At 44.0% G+C, this 18,737-nt stretch overlaps 1 protein-coding gene across 4 annotated transcripts in view; it reads right to left on the reverse strand.

The window, feature by feature from the left end:
* Positions 1-18,737, reverse strand: part of atp8b1 (ATPase phospholipid transporting 8B1) — a 182,791-nt gene that overhangs the window by 134,866 nt on the left and 29,188 nt on the right. Inside the window, exon 2 of one of the 4 annotated variants that reach the window (XM_063042669.1) lies at positions 8,512-8,598. The exons of 2 other annotated variants lie outside the window; for them this stretch is intronic. Coding sequence is in view for 1 of the 2 variants with exons in the window: in XM_063042667.1 (XP_062898737.1) it covers positions 5,807-5,822 (16 nt within the window). In the remaining variant the exon portion in view is untranslated. Of the gene's footprint in view, positions 1-5,806; positions 6,013-8,511; positions 8,599-18,737 lie in introns of those variants that run through there. One more of the 4 variants, XM_063042667.1, reaches the window with a different exon arrangement.

Below are 18,737 nucleotides of genomic sequence, written 5' to 3' on the forward strand. Positions count from 1 at the left end.
TCTGCTTCCTCAACATTACCTGCCCCTTCACCTACCTTCGAACTGTCAGCAAACTTGGTCACAAAGCCATCAATTCAGTCGTCCAAATCATTAACATACAACATAAAAAGAAATAGTCCCAACACCAGCCCCCGCTGAACACCACTAGTCACTGTTAGCAAATCAGAAAAATCTCCCTTTATCCCCACTCTTTGCTTCCTGCCAATCTTCTAACGAAGCTAGTATCTTCTCTGTAATACCATGGACTCTTAGCTTGTTAAGCAGCCTCATGTGAGGCACCTTCTCAAATGCCTTCTGAAAATCCAAGTACACAACATTCACCAACTCCCCTTGTCTATCCTCGCAACACACACAAAATTCTGGAGGAACTCAGCAGGCTAGGCAGCACCCATGTCAACAGTCAACGTTTCTGGCCAAAACCCTTCGTCAGGACTGGAGTCTATCCTACTTGTTATTTCCTCGAATAATAGGTTTTTTGTGTCTGTATTTACTAAGGAAGCTGGCATGAAATCTATGGAATTGAGGGAATCAAGTAGTGAGACCGTGGAAACTGTACAGATTGAAAAGGAGGAGGTGCTTGCTGTCTTGAGGAAAATTAAAGTGGATAAATCCCCGGGACCTGACAGAGTGTTCCCTCGGACCTTGAAGGAGACTAGTGTTGAAATTGCGGGGGCCCTGGCAGAAATATTTAAAATGTCGCTGTCTACGGGTGAAGTGCCGGAGGATTGGAGAGGGGCTCATGTTGTTCCGTGTTTAAAAAAGGATCGAAAAGTAATCCGGGAAATTATAGACTGGTGAGTTTAACGTCAGTAGTAGGTAAGTTATTGGAGGGAGTACTAAGAGACAGAATCTACAAGCATTTGGATAGACAGGGGCTTATTAGGGAGAGTCAACATGGCTTTGTGTGTGGTAGGTCATATTTGACCAATCTGTTGGAGTTTTTCGAGGAGGTTACCAGGAAAGTGGATGAAGGGAAGGCAGTGGATATTGTCTACATGGACTTCAGTAAGGCCTTTGACAAGGTCCGCAGGGACCTTAGTTAGGAAAATTCAGTCGCTAGGTATACATGGAGAGGTGGTAAATTGGATTAAACATTGGCTCGATGGAAGAAGCCAGAGAGTGGTGGTAGAAAATTGATTCTCTGAGTGGAGGCCTGTGACTAGTGGTGTGCCACAGGGATCAGTGCTGGGTCCATTGTTATTTGTCATCTATATCAATGATCTGGATGATAATGTGGTAAATTGGATCAGCAAGTTTGCTGATGATACAAAGATTGGAGGTGTAGTAGACAGTGAGGAAGGTTTTCAGAGCCTGCAGAGGGACCTGGACCAGCTGGAAAAAAGGGCTAAGAAATGGCAGATGGAGTTTAATACTGACAAGTGTGAGGTATTGCACGTTGGAAGGACAAACCAGCGTAGAACATACAGGGTTAATGGTAAGACACTGAGGAGTGCAGTGCAACAGAGGGATCTGGGAATACAGATACAAAATTCCCTAAAAGTGTCGTCACAGGTAGATAGGGTCGTAAAGAGAGCTTTTGGTACATTGGCCTTTATTAATCGAAGTATTGAGTATAAGAGCTGGAATGTTATGATGAGGTTGTATAAGGCATTGGTGAGGCCAAATCTGGAGTATTGTGTTCAGTTTTGGTCACCAAATTACAGGAAGGATATAAATAAGGTTGAAAGAGTGCAGAGAAGGTTTACAAGGATGTTGCTGGGACTTGAGAAACTCAGTTACAGAGAAAGGTTGAATGGGTTAGGACTTTATTCCCTGGAGCGTAGAAGAATGAGGGGAGATTTGATAGAGGTATATAAAATTATGATGGGTATTGATAGAGTGAATGCAAGCAGGCTTTTTCCACTGAGGCAAGGGGAGAAAAAAACCAGAGGACATGGGTTAAGGGTGAGGGGGGGAAAAGTTTAAAGGGAACATTAGGGGGGGCTTCTTCACACAGAGAGTGGTGGGAGTATGGAATGAGCTGCCAGACGAGGTGGTAAATGCGGGTTCTTTTTTAACATTTAAGAATAAATTGGACAGATACATGGATGGGCGGTCTATGGAGGGATATGGTCCGTGCGCAGGTCAGTGGGACTAGGCAGAAAATGGTTTGGCACAGCCAAGAAGGGCCAAAGGGCCTGTTTCTGTGCTGTAGTTTCTATGGTTCTATTTCCAACAGAGTTTTTAAAAAAGGTTTCCTCCTTTATATTATTGGCTAGCTTACCTTCATATTTAATCTTTTCCCTCCTTAATGCTTTTTAGTTATCTTCTGTTGGCTTTAAAAAGCATCCCAATCCTCTAATTTCCCACTAATTTTTGATGTATTATATGCCCTCTCTTTTGCTGTTACGTTGGCTTTGACTTCCCTCGTCAGCCACAGTTGTGTTAACCTGCCTTCAGAATACCACTTCTTAAAATGTCATAAATCCTGTGCCTTCCGAATTTTTCCCAGAAATTCCAACCATTGCTGATCTGCCATCATCCCTGATGGTGTCCTCTTCCAGTCAGCTTTGGCCAGCTCCTCTCTCATGCCTCTGTAATTCCCTTTACTCCACTGTAATGCTGATACATCTGATTTTAGCTTCTCCCTCTCAAATTGCAGGGTGAAGTCTATATTATGATCACTGTCTCCCAAGGGTTCCTTCACCTTAAGCACCCTAATCAAATCCAGTTCATTACAAAACACCCAATCCAGAATAGCCTTTCCCCTTGTGGGCTCAACCACAAGCTGCTCTAAAAAGCCATTTCATAGACATTCTAAGAATTCTCTCTTTTGGGATCCAGCGCCAACTTGCTTTTGTCAATCTACCTCCATGTTGAAATCCCATATGACCATCATAACATTGCTATTTTGATATGCATTTTCTCTCTCCTGTTGTAATTTGTCACATCCTGGCTACTGTATGGAGTCCTGTATATAATCCTCATCAAGGTCTTTTTACCCTTACAGTTCCTTAACTCTACCCATAAGGATTCTACCTATTCCAACTATGATCTTCTTTCAGCCATGACCCAGTGATGCCCACAACATCATACACGGTCATCTTTCTTATTCCGTACACTGCGTGCATTCAAATATAATACCTTCAGTACTGTATTCATTACCCTTTTTGATTTTGACCTCAAGTTACATTTCAACTCGTCCTACGGAATGCAATTTAGCCCTATCATCTGCCTGTCCTTCCTCACAGTTGCACTGCACATTGCATCTACTTGTATCTAACCTGCACCATCCTTAACCCCAACACTCTAGTCCCCATTCACCCGTTAATTTAGTTTAAACCCTTCCCAACAGCTCTAGCAAACCTGCCCCCAAGACCTGCCCAAGAATAATGTACCCCCATCCCTTCTGGACAGGTTATACCACCCCCAAAAGAGATCCCAACGATCCAGAAATCTGTAGCCCTGCCTCCTACACCAGTTCCTCAGCCATACATTCATCTGTCAAATCATCTATTCTTACTCTCAATGGCACGTGGCAAAGGCAATAATCCAGAAATTGCTACTCTGGAGGTCCTGCTTTTCAACTCTCTAGCTAACTCCCTAAATTTTCTCTTCAGGACTTCCTCCAATTTCCTACCTAGTCATCCCCTCTTTAGAAAACTGTGGACCTAATCCGAGACATCCTTAACCCTGGCACCTGGGAAGCAACATACCTTTTGTGTATATCTTTCACGTCTGCAGAATGTCCTGTCTATTCCTCTAACTATGGAATACCTTATCACTATTGCAGTTACCTTCTCCCCGCTTGCCTTCTGATCCACAGTGGCAGACTCAATGCCAGAGACCTGGTCACTGCAGCTCCCCTGTAGGTCGTTCCCCTCAATAGTATCCAAAGTGGTTTTCTTATTATGAGGGGAATGACCACAGGACTGGTCCAGTTCTCTGGACTGGTTGACTCATTTCATTTCCTTTCCCTTTCCTGACAGTCACCCAGTCTCCTGGAACTTAGCTCTGACTCCCTCTCTGTAGCTCCTATCTATCACCTCCTCACTCTGCCATACAAGGTAGGGCTTAAGATAATGTCCAGGCATGGATAGTTTACAGATAGTGGGCAGTCAGCCTGGGCAAGAGATCTTTGACGAGCATAGCTCCGACAAGAGAAATATTCAAACAAAGGATTCTCGGGTGACACTTACTGTTGGCCAGTTAGTTAGTAATTGAGATATTATTGGCCTTAAACATGGAGAATTTATTGGCTATCAATATGTATTTTTATAGTGAGTGATGATGGTCAATCTTTATGTTCAGTTATTCATAAGTTCTACTGTACTTTAAATTTCCTGTAAATGCCTGCAGGAAAATGAATCACAAGGTAGTATACTTTGATAATAAACTTACTTTGACTTCTATTGTGTAAATAAAGAGCTTATAAACATACACAATGTCTATATCCAGGTAGTCAATTTCTGTATAAAATGGCATTTCTTTGTTCAAACAGTTTCATGATGGCCCATGGTGTTGTTGTTGTTCTTCTACACAAATAAATAGTGTGATTGAGGAACGAGCCCAAGTTTTTAAAAAAAAAGTCCAGTTAATTGGTGACAACACCACCTCCTTTTGCACAATTTATTTTTATTGTAACTTATAGTAATTTATGTCTTGCAAAGTACTGCTGCCACAACATAACAAATTTATAAACATGTCAGTAATAACAAACCGGACTAGAATATAAAAATAAGGATGCTAGGTTGAGAATTTATAAGGCACTGCTGGTGCCTCACTTGGAATATTGTGAGCCCCTTATCTAAGAAAGGATGTGCTGGCATAGGAGAGGGTTCAAAGAAGGTACATGAATATCCAGGGTTGGATGGATTATCATATTAGGAGCGTTTGATGGCTCCGGGCCTGTACTCTCAGGAATTCAGAAAAATGAGGGGGAATCTCATTAAAACTTATTAAATGTTAAAAAGCCTCAATAGAGTGGATGTGGAGAGGATGTTTGCTATGGTGGGGGAGTCTAAAGCCAGAGGGGACAGCTTCAGAATAGAGGGGACATTCATTTAGAATGGAGATGAGGAGGAATTAATTTAGTCAGAGAGTGGTGTATCTGTGGAATTCATTGCCACCAGTGGCTGTGGGGAATAGGTCATTGAGTGTAGTTAAGACAGAGGCTGACAGTGTTTTGATTGGTCAGGACATGAAGGGATATGGGGAGAAGCCAGGAGATTAGGGCCGAAAGGAAAATAGATCAGACATGATGAAATGGTGGAGCAAACTCCACAGGCCAAATGGTCCAATTCTGCTCCTATATCTTATGGTCATGACTCTGATTCTCCTCTCTTCAGTTGTCAAAAGGTTACACTGAACAGATCAGATGAGCAGATTCAGATTTATCACATTTACATGAGAAACATACAGTAAAATGCGTCATTTGCATTAACAACTAGTACTGGATGTGCTGGGTGCAGAATGTCAGTGTCGCCACACATTCCCGCATCAAAATATGTCTCCGACGTTTCATGTAAAAATACAAATTACATTGCCGCAAAACCACACCAGAACTTGAGTGCAGACTACGTACGCTAATCTGCTCCAGTGGCATCGACCCCATGGATTTTCTGACTCAGTACCGAGATCACCGCGATTTCAACATTGCGTTAGACTGCCACGTTAAATTTAAAACAATCAAGCTATGTTCATTTGACTGTCTATTAGAAAATCTTGTAAGATTTCCAGCGCCGGACAACCTAATGCTCGTCAGCTGTACAGGTTAGCTTGGGACTGCTGTTCATTTCAAGAAAAAATAAGTCACTGCTCTGGCTGGATAGCACTGACCACCAGTATCACACAAACAAACACTTACCAGGAACTGACAACATGCGCCTCAAATCCACTCAACAGTTGAACTTTCCTCAGTCAGAGGCAAGAACAGATTCTACTTATCTCATCTGTCAAGCTCATTATTTGTGCTTAGTTGATTATAGACAAATTTATACTGGTCTTCTTTGCTCGGTGGTTAGCAATAAACTTATTCACGACTTTTATTTGACAAATACACCGACGATTCACTGCACAATACCACTTTCAACATACAAACCACACCTTACATTGATGTAAGGTTAACGATTGATTCAATGTGGTTAATCATTAAGAATAAAAGATTGATCTTTTCTAAATATGGAAAGTATCAGGGCAGGGCAGAGGTGACATCTTTTGCAATACCTCCAAAGATAATGCTGTATTGACCTGAACCAATCAAGGGACTGCACCAGCACCAGGTTGGTTGGGTACAAACACACCAAGTCCCTCCATACCAGGGGACATATTGAGGGGCACAACAGCAGCTATATCATTAGGAGTATGAGGAGATCTGGTAAGATACAAAAGTTTCTACAGGTGTACAATGGAGAGCATTCTGACTTGTTACATCACCATGTGGTACGGCGGGACCATTCCACAGGCTTGGAAAGAGCTGCAGAAAGTTATAAAGATGGCCAGCCAGCTCCAGCATGAACACTAGCCTCCCCAGCATCGAGGAAACCTTCAAAAGGTGATGCTTCAGAACAGTGCAGGAATTGAACTCCAAACTGGAGTGCCCTGAGCTGTTGTCCTTCTCACCAAAGAAAGAAAGTATTTTAAAATGTATTGCCCAGGGATGAAACGGAAAAGTGTCAATTAGGTAATTACTTAATAAAAAGTGTCTTTAAAATTGTATTTTTCTGCTTAAATTTAAACTTCCATACCATCTTTTCTGATCCTTCACATCTTAAGTAGTCCCTGATGTTGGCATAGCCGTAAGTATAGAGTGGATTATTTGCTTTTGCATCTCACTGCTGTGTGTGCAGAGATTACATTGTGGATCAGCTGCCAATTTGCCCACATAACAAATCCCACACCTGCTTGTTAATGAAAATATCTAACTAGCCATCATGTGGCAGCAACTCAATGCGTAAAAGCACACAGACATAGTCAAGAGGTTCAGTTGTCGTTCAGACCAAATATCAGAATGAGGAAGAAGTGTGATCCAAGTGACTTTGATCGTGGAATGATTGTTGGTGCCAGACGGGGTGGTTTGAGCATCTGAGAAACTGCTGGATCTCCTGGGATTGTCACACAACAGTTTCTAGAGTTTATAGAGAATGGTGTGAAAACTGAAAAAAAAATTCAGTGAGTGGCAGTTTGGTGGAGGAAAATGTCTTGTTAATGAGGGAGGCCAGTGGAGAACGGCCAGACTGATTAAAGCTGACAGGAAAAGTGACAGTAACTCAAATTACCATGCGTTACACCAGTAGTGTGCAGAAGAACATCTCTGAATGTTCAAGTTCAAGTTTAATTGTCATTCAAGTATACACATGAATACCCATGAACACAGCCAAGTGAAAGAACATTACTTTGCAGTGGGTGGTCTACAGCAGCAGAGTAGCACAGGATCCTCTGCTGTACCCAATAGAGTGGCCGTGAGTGCAGATTAAGTTCTCTTAGCCAGCATTGTCATTACAGTTCGGATCTGAGATGGACCTGGAGAATGTACATATTATACCTGACACAGTGTGTTTTACAGTGCAACAATTAACATGCAGTTAAAAATCATTCAATATGTCTTTGGATTGAGTTGACCATTCAACAACTTAACAAAACCGTCAGGTTTAATTTTTAAACTTTTAACTTGGCAGGCATTAGATTTCATGATACACTTTACATTACCTGCATCTTAGTCAAAAGATCTTACATTATCCTTCATTAAAGATGCAGAATGACTTCAATGGACTGTAATGAGAGAACAGAGTCCAACACTACCTACTAAACACATCTAAATTTACTTGTACCTTAACTAATTGGTCAAGAACATGCCAGCTGGAAACACATGCTTACTCTCTTCCTATCAAGGCTTTTGGTTATTCTTTACTTAGTCAATTTTAACTACAATGTAACAATTACCTATACTAGATTTATCACATGTACGTTGAAACATACAGTGAAATGCGAGATTTGCGTTAACAGCCAACACACCTAAAGGTGTGCTGGAGGCAGCCTGTAAGTGTCACTGCACGTGCCGGTGCCAACATGGCATGCTCACCGTGCTTGGGTGCCAGGGTGGCATAGCAGTTAGCGTGACGTGATTACAGCTGGGGTTCAGAGTTCAATCCCAGCATCCTCTATAAGGCGTTTGTACGTCCTCCCCCATGGATTGCATGGATTTTCTTTGGGTGCTCGGATTTCCTCCCACAGTTCAAAGACGTATGGGTTGGTAGGATAATTGGTCATTGTAAATTGTCCTGTGATTGGGCTAGGGTCAAATTGGGGGTTGTCGGGGATTGCTGGGTGGCGAGGCTTGAAGAACTGAAAGGGTCTATTCCAAGCTGTATCACTAAAATAAGGATAAAGCGCAGAAAATGCAACAACACAGGACAAACCAAGCAACACCGGTAAAACAAACTCCATTCCACACTCCCTCTCCCCTCACCCACACGTACACACAGTCCTCTAACCCCAGGACAGGCCACCTTCAACCTCTAGCAGACAGAGGATTTTCAGACGTTGGGCCTCCAGTTTCCGCAGTGGACTCACAGAGATCCGCAGACTCAGGGCTCCAACCAAAAGACCTCAACTCCTGGATTTCCAACTGACCTTCTGTCTTCGATCTTCAGTATTGACCTAGGACGAGTTGATGAAGATGAATGAGATCCCTGTATGCGGGCCCAGACTCCATGCCTTAAGCTCCAGCCTCGCTGGTGACAGGTCTCCTAGCCCGACATACAAACATGCCCACATCATTGGCTTTCAAACACTGAGAGGAGGCTCAAAGCTTGGCCTGTCCTCCGATTTCCTCATATCCCTGTCCCTAAACTCTAACCCAACTCCCAAGTCCCATTTCTGCCCCCAAATACATCCCTACAAACCTAAGAATTAAAATTAGAATTAGCTTTTTTATTTCTTACATCCATCTCACAACATGAGGGAGTAAAAGTCTTTATGTTGCCTCTCCATCGCTATATGCAAGCAATAAGGGAATCAATGTAAAAGTGTGTCATAAATCAGGTTTAATGACAAGAAACACTGAGACATCGTGCTTATGTCAACTACAGAGGAATCTTGGAGTCCAAGCCCACACCTCCCAAAAAGTGGCTACACAACTTCAGACTGCATATATATCACCATATGCAACCTGATATCTGTTTTCTTACTCAAAAAATACGTACAATAATAAAAATAGCAGAATCAATGAAAGACTGCACCACTTTGGGTGGCAGCTGGAGTGCAAAAGACAACAAACTGTGCAAATACAAAAAGAAAGAAATTATAATAAATAAGTAATATGAATGTGAGATGAAGAGTCCTTGAAAGTGAGTCCATAGGTTGTGGGAACATTACAATGATGGGGCAAGTGACGTTGGTGAAGTTATCCCCTTTGGTTCAAGATCCTAATGGTTGAGGGGTAATAACTGCTCCTGAACCTGGTGGTGTGGGTCCTGAGGCTCCAGTACCTTCTTCCTGATGGCAGCAGTGAGAAGAGATCATGTCCTGGGTGGTGGGTGTCCCTGATGATGGATGCTGTTTTCCTGTGATAACACTTTGTGTAGATGTGCTCAATGGTGGAGAGGGCTTTACCTGTGATGGACAGGGCCGTATCTAATTCTTTTTGTAGGATTTTCTGTTCAAGGGCATTGGTATCCCCATATCAGGCTATGATGCAGCCAGTCAGTATATACACCAAAAGTTTGTTGAAGTTTTAGATGTCATGCTGAATAGGGTGGCAGAGACAGCATACAGCATGTTTAACTTTCAGTTAACTTCTTAGAGTTCAAGAGTGAGCAAGTTACGTTGCCATTTTATAAAAGTCTGGTAAGGTCACAACTGGTGTATTACAGGTTGCCCGATTATAGGACTGATGTGGAGGCTTTGGAGAGCATGCAGAGGTGGTTCACCAGGATGCTGCCTGCATTTGAAAGCATGTGTTATAAGGAGAAACATAGAACATTACAGCACAGTACAGGCCATTCAGCCCACAATGTTGTGCCAACCTTATAACTTACTCCAAAATCAATCTAATTCTTCCCTCCAACATACCCCTTCATTTTACTTTCATCCACTTGTCTATCCAAGAATTTCTTAAATGCCCCTACCGTCTCACCACCGGATCTGGCAGCATGTTCCATGCACACATTACCGTGCGTAAAGAACTTATTCTCCATCCATACTTTCCTCAAGTCACCTTAAAGTCACTGGCTGCCCATGCTGTCACCTTGTACAACTTTGCAAATCACCTCAAAACAGTATAAATGTTAGAAAGCATTGGGGAATGCTTGGAACGGCAAGCAGAATGACAGGAAGATGGGGGGAAAGAAAGAAGAACTACAATTTATTCCTGAGTATACAGTTTCTGCGTCCAGCAACTTGTTCATCTGCAACTCGCTGGTATGTTCTTTTATTTTGTAAGAACCATACCTGTGTTTGGAAATCCTTATAAATCTTTTGTAATTCAGAAATCTTTTAATAATCAGAAATCCCCTGTATTTTAAATGTCTGATTAGAACTATTTGTCTAACTTTAAACGTGTATATTAAAAATAAAATAATTTGTGTTTAAACTTTATTAGACGGAGACATCTCCTCCTTGGGAACCCGCCACTACAATAGCAGGTATTGGTGGCTCGACCTCACCAAAGACACTAGAAAGTACAGTAAACTAGTCCTTGAAGGGTAGGTGGGTACAGTTTAACCTCTCTAAAATGAGGGTACCTGTAGATACCTGCATCAGATAGGGCTTAAAATCTCCTTTTGAAGTAAGGGCTTTGTGAACAGTGAACCAAATACCATCACAGGGTTTGCCTACAGTGAAATAGTATGCTGCTGGCCCAAATTAGATTAGATTAGATTCAACCTTATTGTCATTGTGCCAAGTACAGATACAAAGCCAATGAAATGCAGTTAGCATCTGACCAGAAATGCAAAGAATAGAGTTATTTACAAAATAACTGTGAATAAAAAGTAAGTGCTACAGCATACAAATATAAAAGTACTGAGACAGTACAATATGGGTGCAATACAGCTTAGCGCTGTGATGTGAGGTCCAGCAGGGTCACAGCCTCAGGGAAGAAGCTCTTCCTGTGCCCGCTGGTGCGGGAGCGGAGGCTCCTGTAGTGCCTACTGGATGGGAGGAGAGTAAAAAGTCCATGGTTAGGGTGAGATGCATCCTTAATAATGCTTTTCGCCCTGCCCAGGCAGCGTTTGTGGTAGATGTTCTCAATGGTGGGCAATTGGGTGCCGATAATCTGTTGGGCAGTTTTCACCACACACTGGAGTGCTTTGCGGTCCAATATGGAACAATTGCCATACCACACTGAGATGCAGTTGGTGAGTATGCTCTCAATGGTACAGCGGTAAATGTCCGTCAGTATCGTGGGACAGAGGTGAGCTTTCTTGATGCTCCGCAGGAAATAAAGGTGCTGTTGTGCCTTTTTGATCAAGATGGAGGAGTTTGTGGACCAGGTGAGATCCTCGGAAATGTGGACATCAAGGAATTTGAAGCTTGATACACGCTCCACTACAGCTCCGTTGATGTAGATGGGGATGTGAGTGTGACTCCTGGCATGCCTGAAGTCCACAATGATCTCCTTGGTCTTCTGGGTGTTAAGGGCCAGGTTGTTGTCGGCACACCATGCAGCCAGGTGCTGGACCTCGTCCCTGTAGGTCGTCTCGTCATCCCCTGTGATCAGGCCCCCCACCGTGGTGTCGTCTGCAAACTTGATTATGGAGTTAGAACTATGTACAGGAATGCAGTCATAGTTGAAAAGGGAGTACAGAAGAGGGCTCAGCACACAGCCTTGAGGCACGTCGGTGTTCGGGGTGAGAGTGGAGGAGGAGAGGTTGTCTAACTTAACTGATTGGGGACTGTTAGTCAGAAAGTCCAAGGTCCAATTGCAGAGGGATGAGCTGATACCAAGCTGGTGCAGTTTGGCGATCAGCTTGGAGGGGATCACAGTATTGAATGCTGAACTAAAGTCAATGAACAGCATTCTGACGGAAGAGTTGGGGCTGTCCAGGTGGGTCAGGGCAGAGTGAAGTGCCGTGGAAATAGCACCCTCTGTTGACCTGTTGGTGCGATAGACAAATTGATGGGGGTACAGGGTAGTGGGCAGACAGGATTTCAGATGTGATAGAACCAGTCTCTCAAAGCACTTTGCAATGATGGGGGTGAGCGCAACTGGGTGGAAGTCATTCAGGCCCGTGGCAGTGGAATGCTTCAGCACTGGCACAATGGTGGCGATCTTGAAGCTTGTGGGGGCAACTGCCTGGGCCAGGGACAGATTGAAAATGTCCGTGAAGACTCCGGTCAACTGCCCTGCACAGACTGAGCACACGGCCATGTATTCCATCCGGATCAGCTGCCTTCCATACATTCACCCTGCTCAGGGTGGCGCAAACATCGGAGGTGGAAAGTGAGAGAGGCAGTTCACCAGGTGGGAGATCCGCTTTGAGGGTGACCTCCTTGTTCCCTTGGTCAAAGCAAGCGTAGAAGTAATTGAGCTCATCAGGGAGGGAAGCAGAGCTGGAAGCAGAGCTGGAAGGGGGCTCAGTACTAGATGGTTTGAAGTCTGTAATGACCTGTATACCATGCCACATGCACAGGGGTCTGAGGAGTTGAAATGCTCCTCGATTCTCTGTTTGTATATGTGTTTAGCCTAAGAGATTCCCCTCCTCAGGTTGGCCCTGGCTGAGCTGTAAGCCTCCCGGTCTCCAGACCTGAAGGCTGAATCTCTGGCTTTGAGCAGGAGGTGAACTTCTCTATTCATCCACAGGTTCATCCGGGAGAAGGCTTAGGAGCTTGAAAACTCGTATGGCCAGATTTGGGAACAGCTTCTTTCCAACTGTGACAAGACTGCTGAACGGATCCTGACCCGGATCTGGGCCGTACCCTCCAAATATCCAGACCTGCCTCTCAGTTTTTTTGCACTACCTTACTTTCCATTTTTCTATTTTCTATTTATGATTTATAATTTAATTTTTAATATTTACTGTCAATTTGTAATCCAGGTAGCAGGAAGCGCAGAATCAAATATCGCTGTGATGATTTACGTTCTAGTATCAATTGTTTGGCGACAATAAAGTATAAAGTTCTGATTGGGGAAAACTTTTGTTTTTGCGATGTCACTATCTGCACTGCTGTTGATGTGCTCAAGGACAGAGTTGGTATATAAATCAATGTTAATCTGAGAGTCTGTGGTGGCGTGGGCAGCAAACGCTAACCAGTCTGTGTGCTGGAATTGGTGCTGAAGATTAGACTCAGCACCCTCCAGCCAGATCTTCACTAAATTACGAGGAGAAATGATGCAATTTGTTATTTCAGAGATAGCAAGAAGAAGCACCCAAGAGGAATTAGAACTCGGAATTCTGACAGTATTGTTTTTCACCTGTTCAATATCCACAATTTGTTTATTTATTGAGATACGGCACAGAGTAGGCCCCTCTGACCCCGAGCTGCACCACACAGTAATCCCCCAATTTAACACCAGCCAAATCACAGGTCAATTTACAACTACCAATTAACCAACTAACTGGTATGTCCTTGGACTGTGGGAGGAAACCGGAACATCCGGAGAAAACGCACCGTGCCGCCCTTAATGGCAAGTCCTACTTAAGACGATTCAAACATAATGTGCTTTTCTTTGCAATATGCCTGTCGCACAAATCAGACTAAGCATGTTGCTCTTAACCTGCTGCATCACGTCTGAAATTGGGGGTGGCGGGAGACATTGCACGGGATTGATATAAGCTGCAGAAAGTTGCAACCTCTGTCAGCTCCAACATGGGTAGCAGCTTCCCCAGCGTAGGACGGCTTCAAGGAGCAATGTCTCAGAAAGGTAGTTTCCATCATTAAGGAAACCCCCCCCACCCCCAAGCGCCCAGGACATGCCTTCTACTCATTGCTACTATCAGGATGGAGGTATCTGTGCCTGAAAGCACACACTTAATGATTCAAGGATAGCTTTTTCTCCTCTGCCATCAGATTTCTGTATGTGCATTGACCCCATGAACACTACCTTACTGCTATACATCACTGTAATTTACAGTTTTTATTATACATTGCAATGTACTGCCGCCACATTACCACAATTTTCATGGCATATGCCTGTGATATTAGACCTGATTCTGTCCTCCTGGAAAGAATGGAAGCAGCAGAAGGGGGAAGTGGTTGAAGAAAGGGAAAACAGTAAAGGCAACATTTACAAGAAACTTTTTAAAAAAACACACCTCATCACCCAATTTACAGGATGGATGTCTTCTTCTCAGCTTGTGATTACTTTCAGGTGGTGCCTACCAGAACAACTTTATGGAATTTGGCCTTTTGTGATCAGATATTATTAGTGTTCAACAGAAAAGAAATTTAAGTCTTTTCTATTTCGTGATGACACACAAGTCACTTACGAAAAGAGATTACCCTACCCAAAGGATAACCTTTGAAGCTGAAATATTTGTCAATCTTGCCAACTCAGAGTAACTGGGCTCTGCCCAAGAAACCAGGAATTGAAGACTATAATCCACAATGTGGTCCTGAGCATCCACAAGACAAGAACAATAAGTACAAATATCCTCTTCAATATGTCAAGATAAACAAGAACTATTTATGGAAATCGCTGTTGATGGAACTTGGAGGAGCTGAGTTACAGGGAAAGGTTGAATAGTTTAGAACTTTATTTCCCAGAATGTTGGAGAATGAGGGGAGATTTGATAGAGACATGCAACATTAGGAGGGGTACAGATTGGGTCAATGAGGCTGGCTGGGACTAGAACTAGAGGTCATAAGTTAAGAGTGAAAGGTGAAATATTCGTCATTCAGAGGTTGGGGTGAATGTGGAATGCGCTGTTAGCTGAAGTAGTGGATAGGAGTTTGATTGCTATTTTTTTTTTGTAAGTACATGGATATGAAAGGCATGGAGGGCTATGGTCCAGGTGTGAGCCAATGGGACTGGGCAGAGTAGGAAGTTCGGGATGGACTGGACTGGATGAAGGGCGTATTTATGTGCTGTCGTGCTCTATGAATGGAATATGCCTTACTGTCCAATCCCCAAGAGGGACAGAGTGAAAGGTGCATGCCTAAGGGAATAAAACAGATTAGCAGTACAAGGTGGACAACGTGGGCCAAAGGTACAATAGTAATATGGTAGATTAATGGTTCAAAGTGAAATGTGTCTAAAACACAAGCCATTTCATGAAACCTCTGGGGTACATGTCTGACAACCAACACTGCCCAACTTCATGCAGTATGTGAGCTATACAACCAGAGGGGAGAGGACTCTGGATTTGATGTACGCTAACGTTAAGGATGCTTACAGCTCCTCTCCCCTCCCCCTGCTGGGAAGGTCAGATCACAACCTGGTGCATCTAAAACCCTGCTACGTGCCTCTGGTGAACAGTAAACCTGCAACCTCGAGGACAGTGAGGAAATGGTCGGAGGAGGCTTATGAGGCGCTCCAGGGTTGTTTTGAGGTGACAGACTGGCAGGCACTCTGTGAGCCACATGGAGAGGATATTGATGGGCTCACAGAGTGCATCACTGATTACATTATCGTCTGTGTGGACTGCAATGTTCTGAAAAGAACTGTCCTTTGTTATTCAAATAACAAGCCATGGGTGACAAAGGACATCCTGAACGCTAAAAAGAGGGCGTTTGGAGATGGAAGTAGGGAGGAGCTGAGGGCACTACAGAGGGACCTGAAAGCCAGGATCAGGGAGGCTAAAGATAGGTACAGGAGGAAGCTTGAGTGCAAACTCCAGCAGAACAACATGAGAGAGGTCTGGAGGGGGATGAGAACCATCACTGGGTTTCGGCAAACTAGCAACAGAGGAGCTGAAGGCAGTGTGGACAGGGCCAATGAATTTAACCTGTTCTTTAACAGATTTGACATTGTGACCCCTGCCCATCCCCCACATGAGCCATCTGTTGTCGGCCCCCAACCAACACATATTCCACTCTCCCCTCCTACCCCTCTTCACAGTCCCCCACCCTGCTCTCATGACTATATCCCTCCCCCACACGAAACCACCACGGTGGGCTTCACAGCTGAACAGGTGAGAAGACAGCTGAAACATCTCAACCCAAGCAAGGCTGCAGGACCGGGCAGTGTCAGTACCAGGGTGCTCAAAGCCTGTGCCCCTCAGCTATGTGGAGTACTTCGCCATGTATTCAACATGAGCCTGAGGCTCCGGAGGGTTCCTGTACTGTGGAAGACGTCCTGCCTCGTCCCTGTGCCGAAGACGCCGCGCCCCAGCGGCCTCAATGACTACAGACCGGTGGCATTGACCTCCCACATCATGAAGACCCTGGAGAGACTTGTTCTGGAGCTGCTCCGGCCTATGGTCAGGCCACGCTTAGATCCCCTCCAGTGCGCCTACCAGCCCCAACTAGGAGTTGAGGATGCCATCGTCTACCTGCTGAATCGTGTCTACACCCACCTGGACAAGCCAGCGAGCACTGTGAGGGTCATGTTTTTTGACCTCGCCAGTGCTTTCAACACCATCCGCCCTGCTCTGCTGGGGGAGAAGCTGACAGCGATGCAGGTGGATGCTTCCCTGGTATCATGGATTCTTGATTACCTGACTGGCAGACCACAGTACGTGTGCTTGCAACACTGTGTGTCCGACAGTGTGATCAGCAGCACTGGGGCTCCACAGGGAACTGTCTTGTCTCCCTTTCTCTTCACCATTAACACCTCAGACTTCAACTACTGCACAGAGTCTTGTCATCTTCAGAAGTTTTCGGATGACTCTGCCATAGTTGGATGCATCAGCAAGGGAGATGAGGCTGAGTACAGGGCTATGGTAGGAAACTTTGTCACATGGTGTGAGCAGAATTATCTGCAGCTTAATGTGAAAAAGACTAAGGAGCTGGTGGTAGACCTGAGGAGAGCTAAGATACTGGTGACCCCTGTTTCCATCCAGGGGGTCAGTGTGGACATGGTGGAGGATTACAAATACCTGGGGATACGAATTGACAATAAACTGGACTGGTCAAAGAACACTGAGGCTGTCTACAAGAAGGGTCAGAGCCGTCTCTATTTCCTGAGGAGACTGAGGTCCTTTAACATCTGCCGGATGATGCTGAGGATGTTCTATGAGTCTGTGGTGGCCAGTGCTATCATGTTTGCTGTTGTGTGCTGGGGCAGCAGGCTGAGGGTAGCATTCGTAAGGCCAGTGATGTTGTGGGGAGGGAACTGGACTCTCTGACGGTGGTGTCTGAAAAGAGGATGCTGTCCAAGTGGCATGCCATCTTGGACAATGTCTCCCATCCACTACATGACGTGCTGGGTGGGCACAGGAGTACAGTCAGCCAGACTCATTCCACTGAGATGCAGCACAGAGCGTCATAGGAAGTCATTCCTGCCTGTGGCCATCAAACTTTACAACTCCTCCCTTGGAGGGTCAGACACCCTGAGCCAATAGGCTGGTCCTGGACTTATTTCATAATTTACTGGCATAATTTACATATTACTATTTAACTATTTATGGTTCTATTACTATTTATTATTTATGGTGCAACAGTAATGAAAACCAATTTCCCCCAGGATCAATAAAGTATGACTATGACTATTAATGCTAATAATTATAACTACATTGAATACAGGTAGATGTAGAGCTGTCATGTCTGTCAAAGAGAAATAGAATCTCCCCAATGATCCAAAGTGCAAAATAGTGATGTATTGTTCACGGACCATTCAGACATCTGATGACAGATGGGAAGAGGCTGTTCCTAAAATGCTGAGTGTATGTTTTCAGGCTCCAGTACCTCCTCCTTGATGGCAGCAATGGGAAGGGAGCACGTCCTTCACAATGCAAGGCGCCTTCTTGAGTCATTAGCTTTCAAAGATATCCTCAATGGTGGGGAGCCTAGTGCTCATTATGAAGCTGGCTAAGTTTATGGCCCTCTGCAGTCTCTTTCTGATTTGGGCATTGGCATCTTCAATATGAATGAATGAAAGAAAGAAAGAAAAATTTATTTTGGTCAGTACAACATAACAAAAAGCATCATTTTCAACGATGATTTCATAGGACAAAATTACAACAAAAAACATAGATATTCTTTAAAACAGACCGAAAGGGTGTAGACTGAAGCTACAGCTTATTACGCCTACCCCCTTACTTACACAACAACACATTTGGCATCAATCATCACATCAAAACAAAAAATTTCATGATCTTTTAACAGAAAATCCAATTCCAAGTATCATTTATTGACATTATTCCCATTCATTTTAAATCATGTATTTTATATTTGTTCTGTTAGAGTGAGTTTTTGGGCAGATGATTCATTTACACTTAAATGACTCTGGCCACCAGTCTTCTGTTTGACAAAGTACTGTGGATCGAGTTCACAACAATGCATTTCCTAAAAGCTGTGAATATCGGAATGCTAGCCAGATGCTGCAGATGGAAGTGTGAAGTTTACAGGTAGTTTTGAAGACAGTATTATCTATACTTTATAAATATGAATTATCTTCTATGTTAGCGTGTAAAATACCAAATAAACGTATTGTGGCTTTGACTTGCACTCCTAAAGGCTGTGAGTACCAACCCAGACATGTTGGTGTCAGGAGGAAAGGATGAAGTCAGAAGGTGTGATGTTCTGTATGTAGCTTCAAAAGGAAGCATTGTCTATAACATTTTAAGTAGAGATTGCTTTTGTGTTCAGCATATAAATATTGAGCCCACATTGGGCTAGCAGACCTTTCTACCGAAAGCGTCCCCGTCCGTATGATGCCTGCTTGTACCTTGTTGTGTCGAATACAGAAGCTGCTT

The sequence above is a fragment of the Mobula hypostoma genome, chromosome 3 (genome assembly GCF_963921235.1).
Source record: "Mobula hypostoma chromosome 3, sMobHyp1.1, whole genome shotgun sequence".
NCBI lineage: Eukaryota > Metazoa > Chordata > Chondrichthyes > Myliobatiformes > Myliobatidae > Mobula > Mobula hypostoma.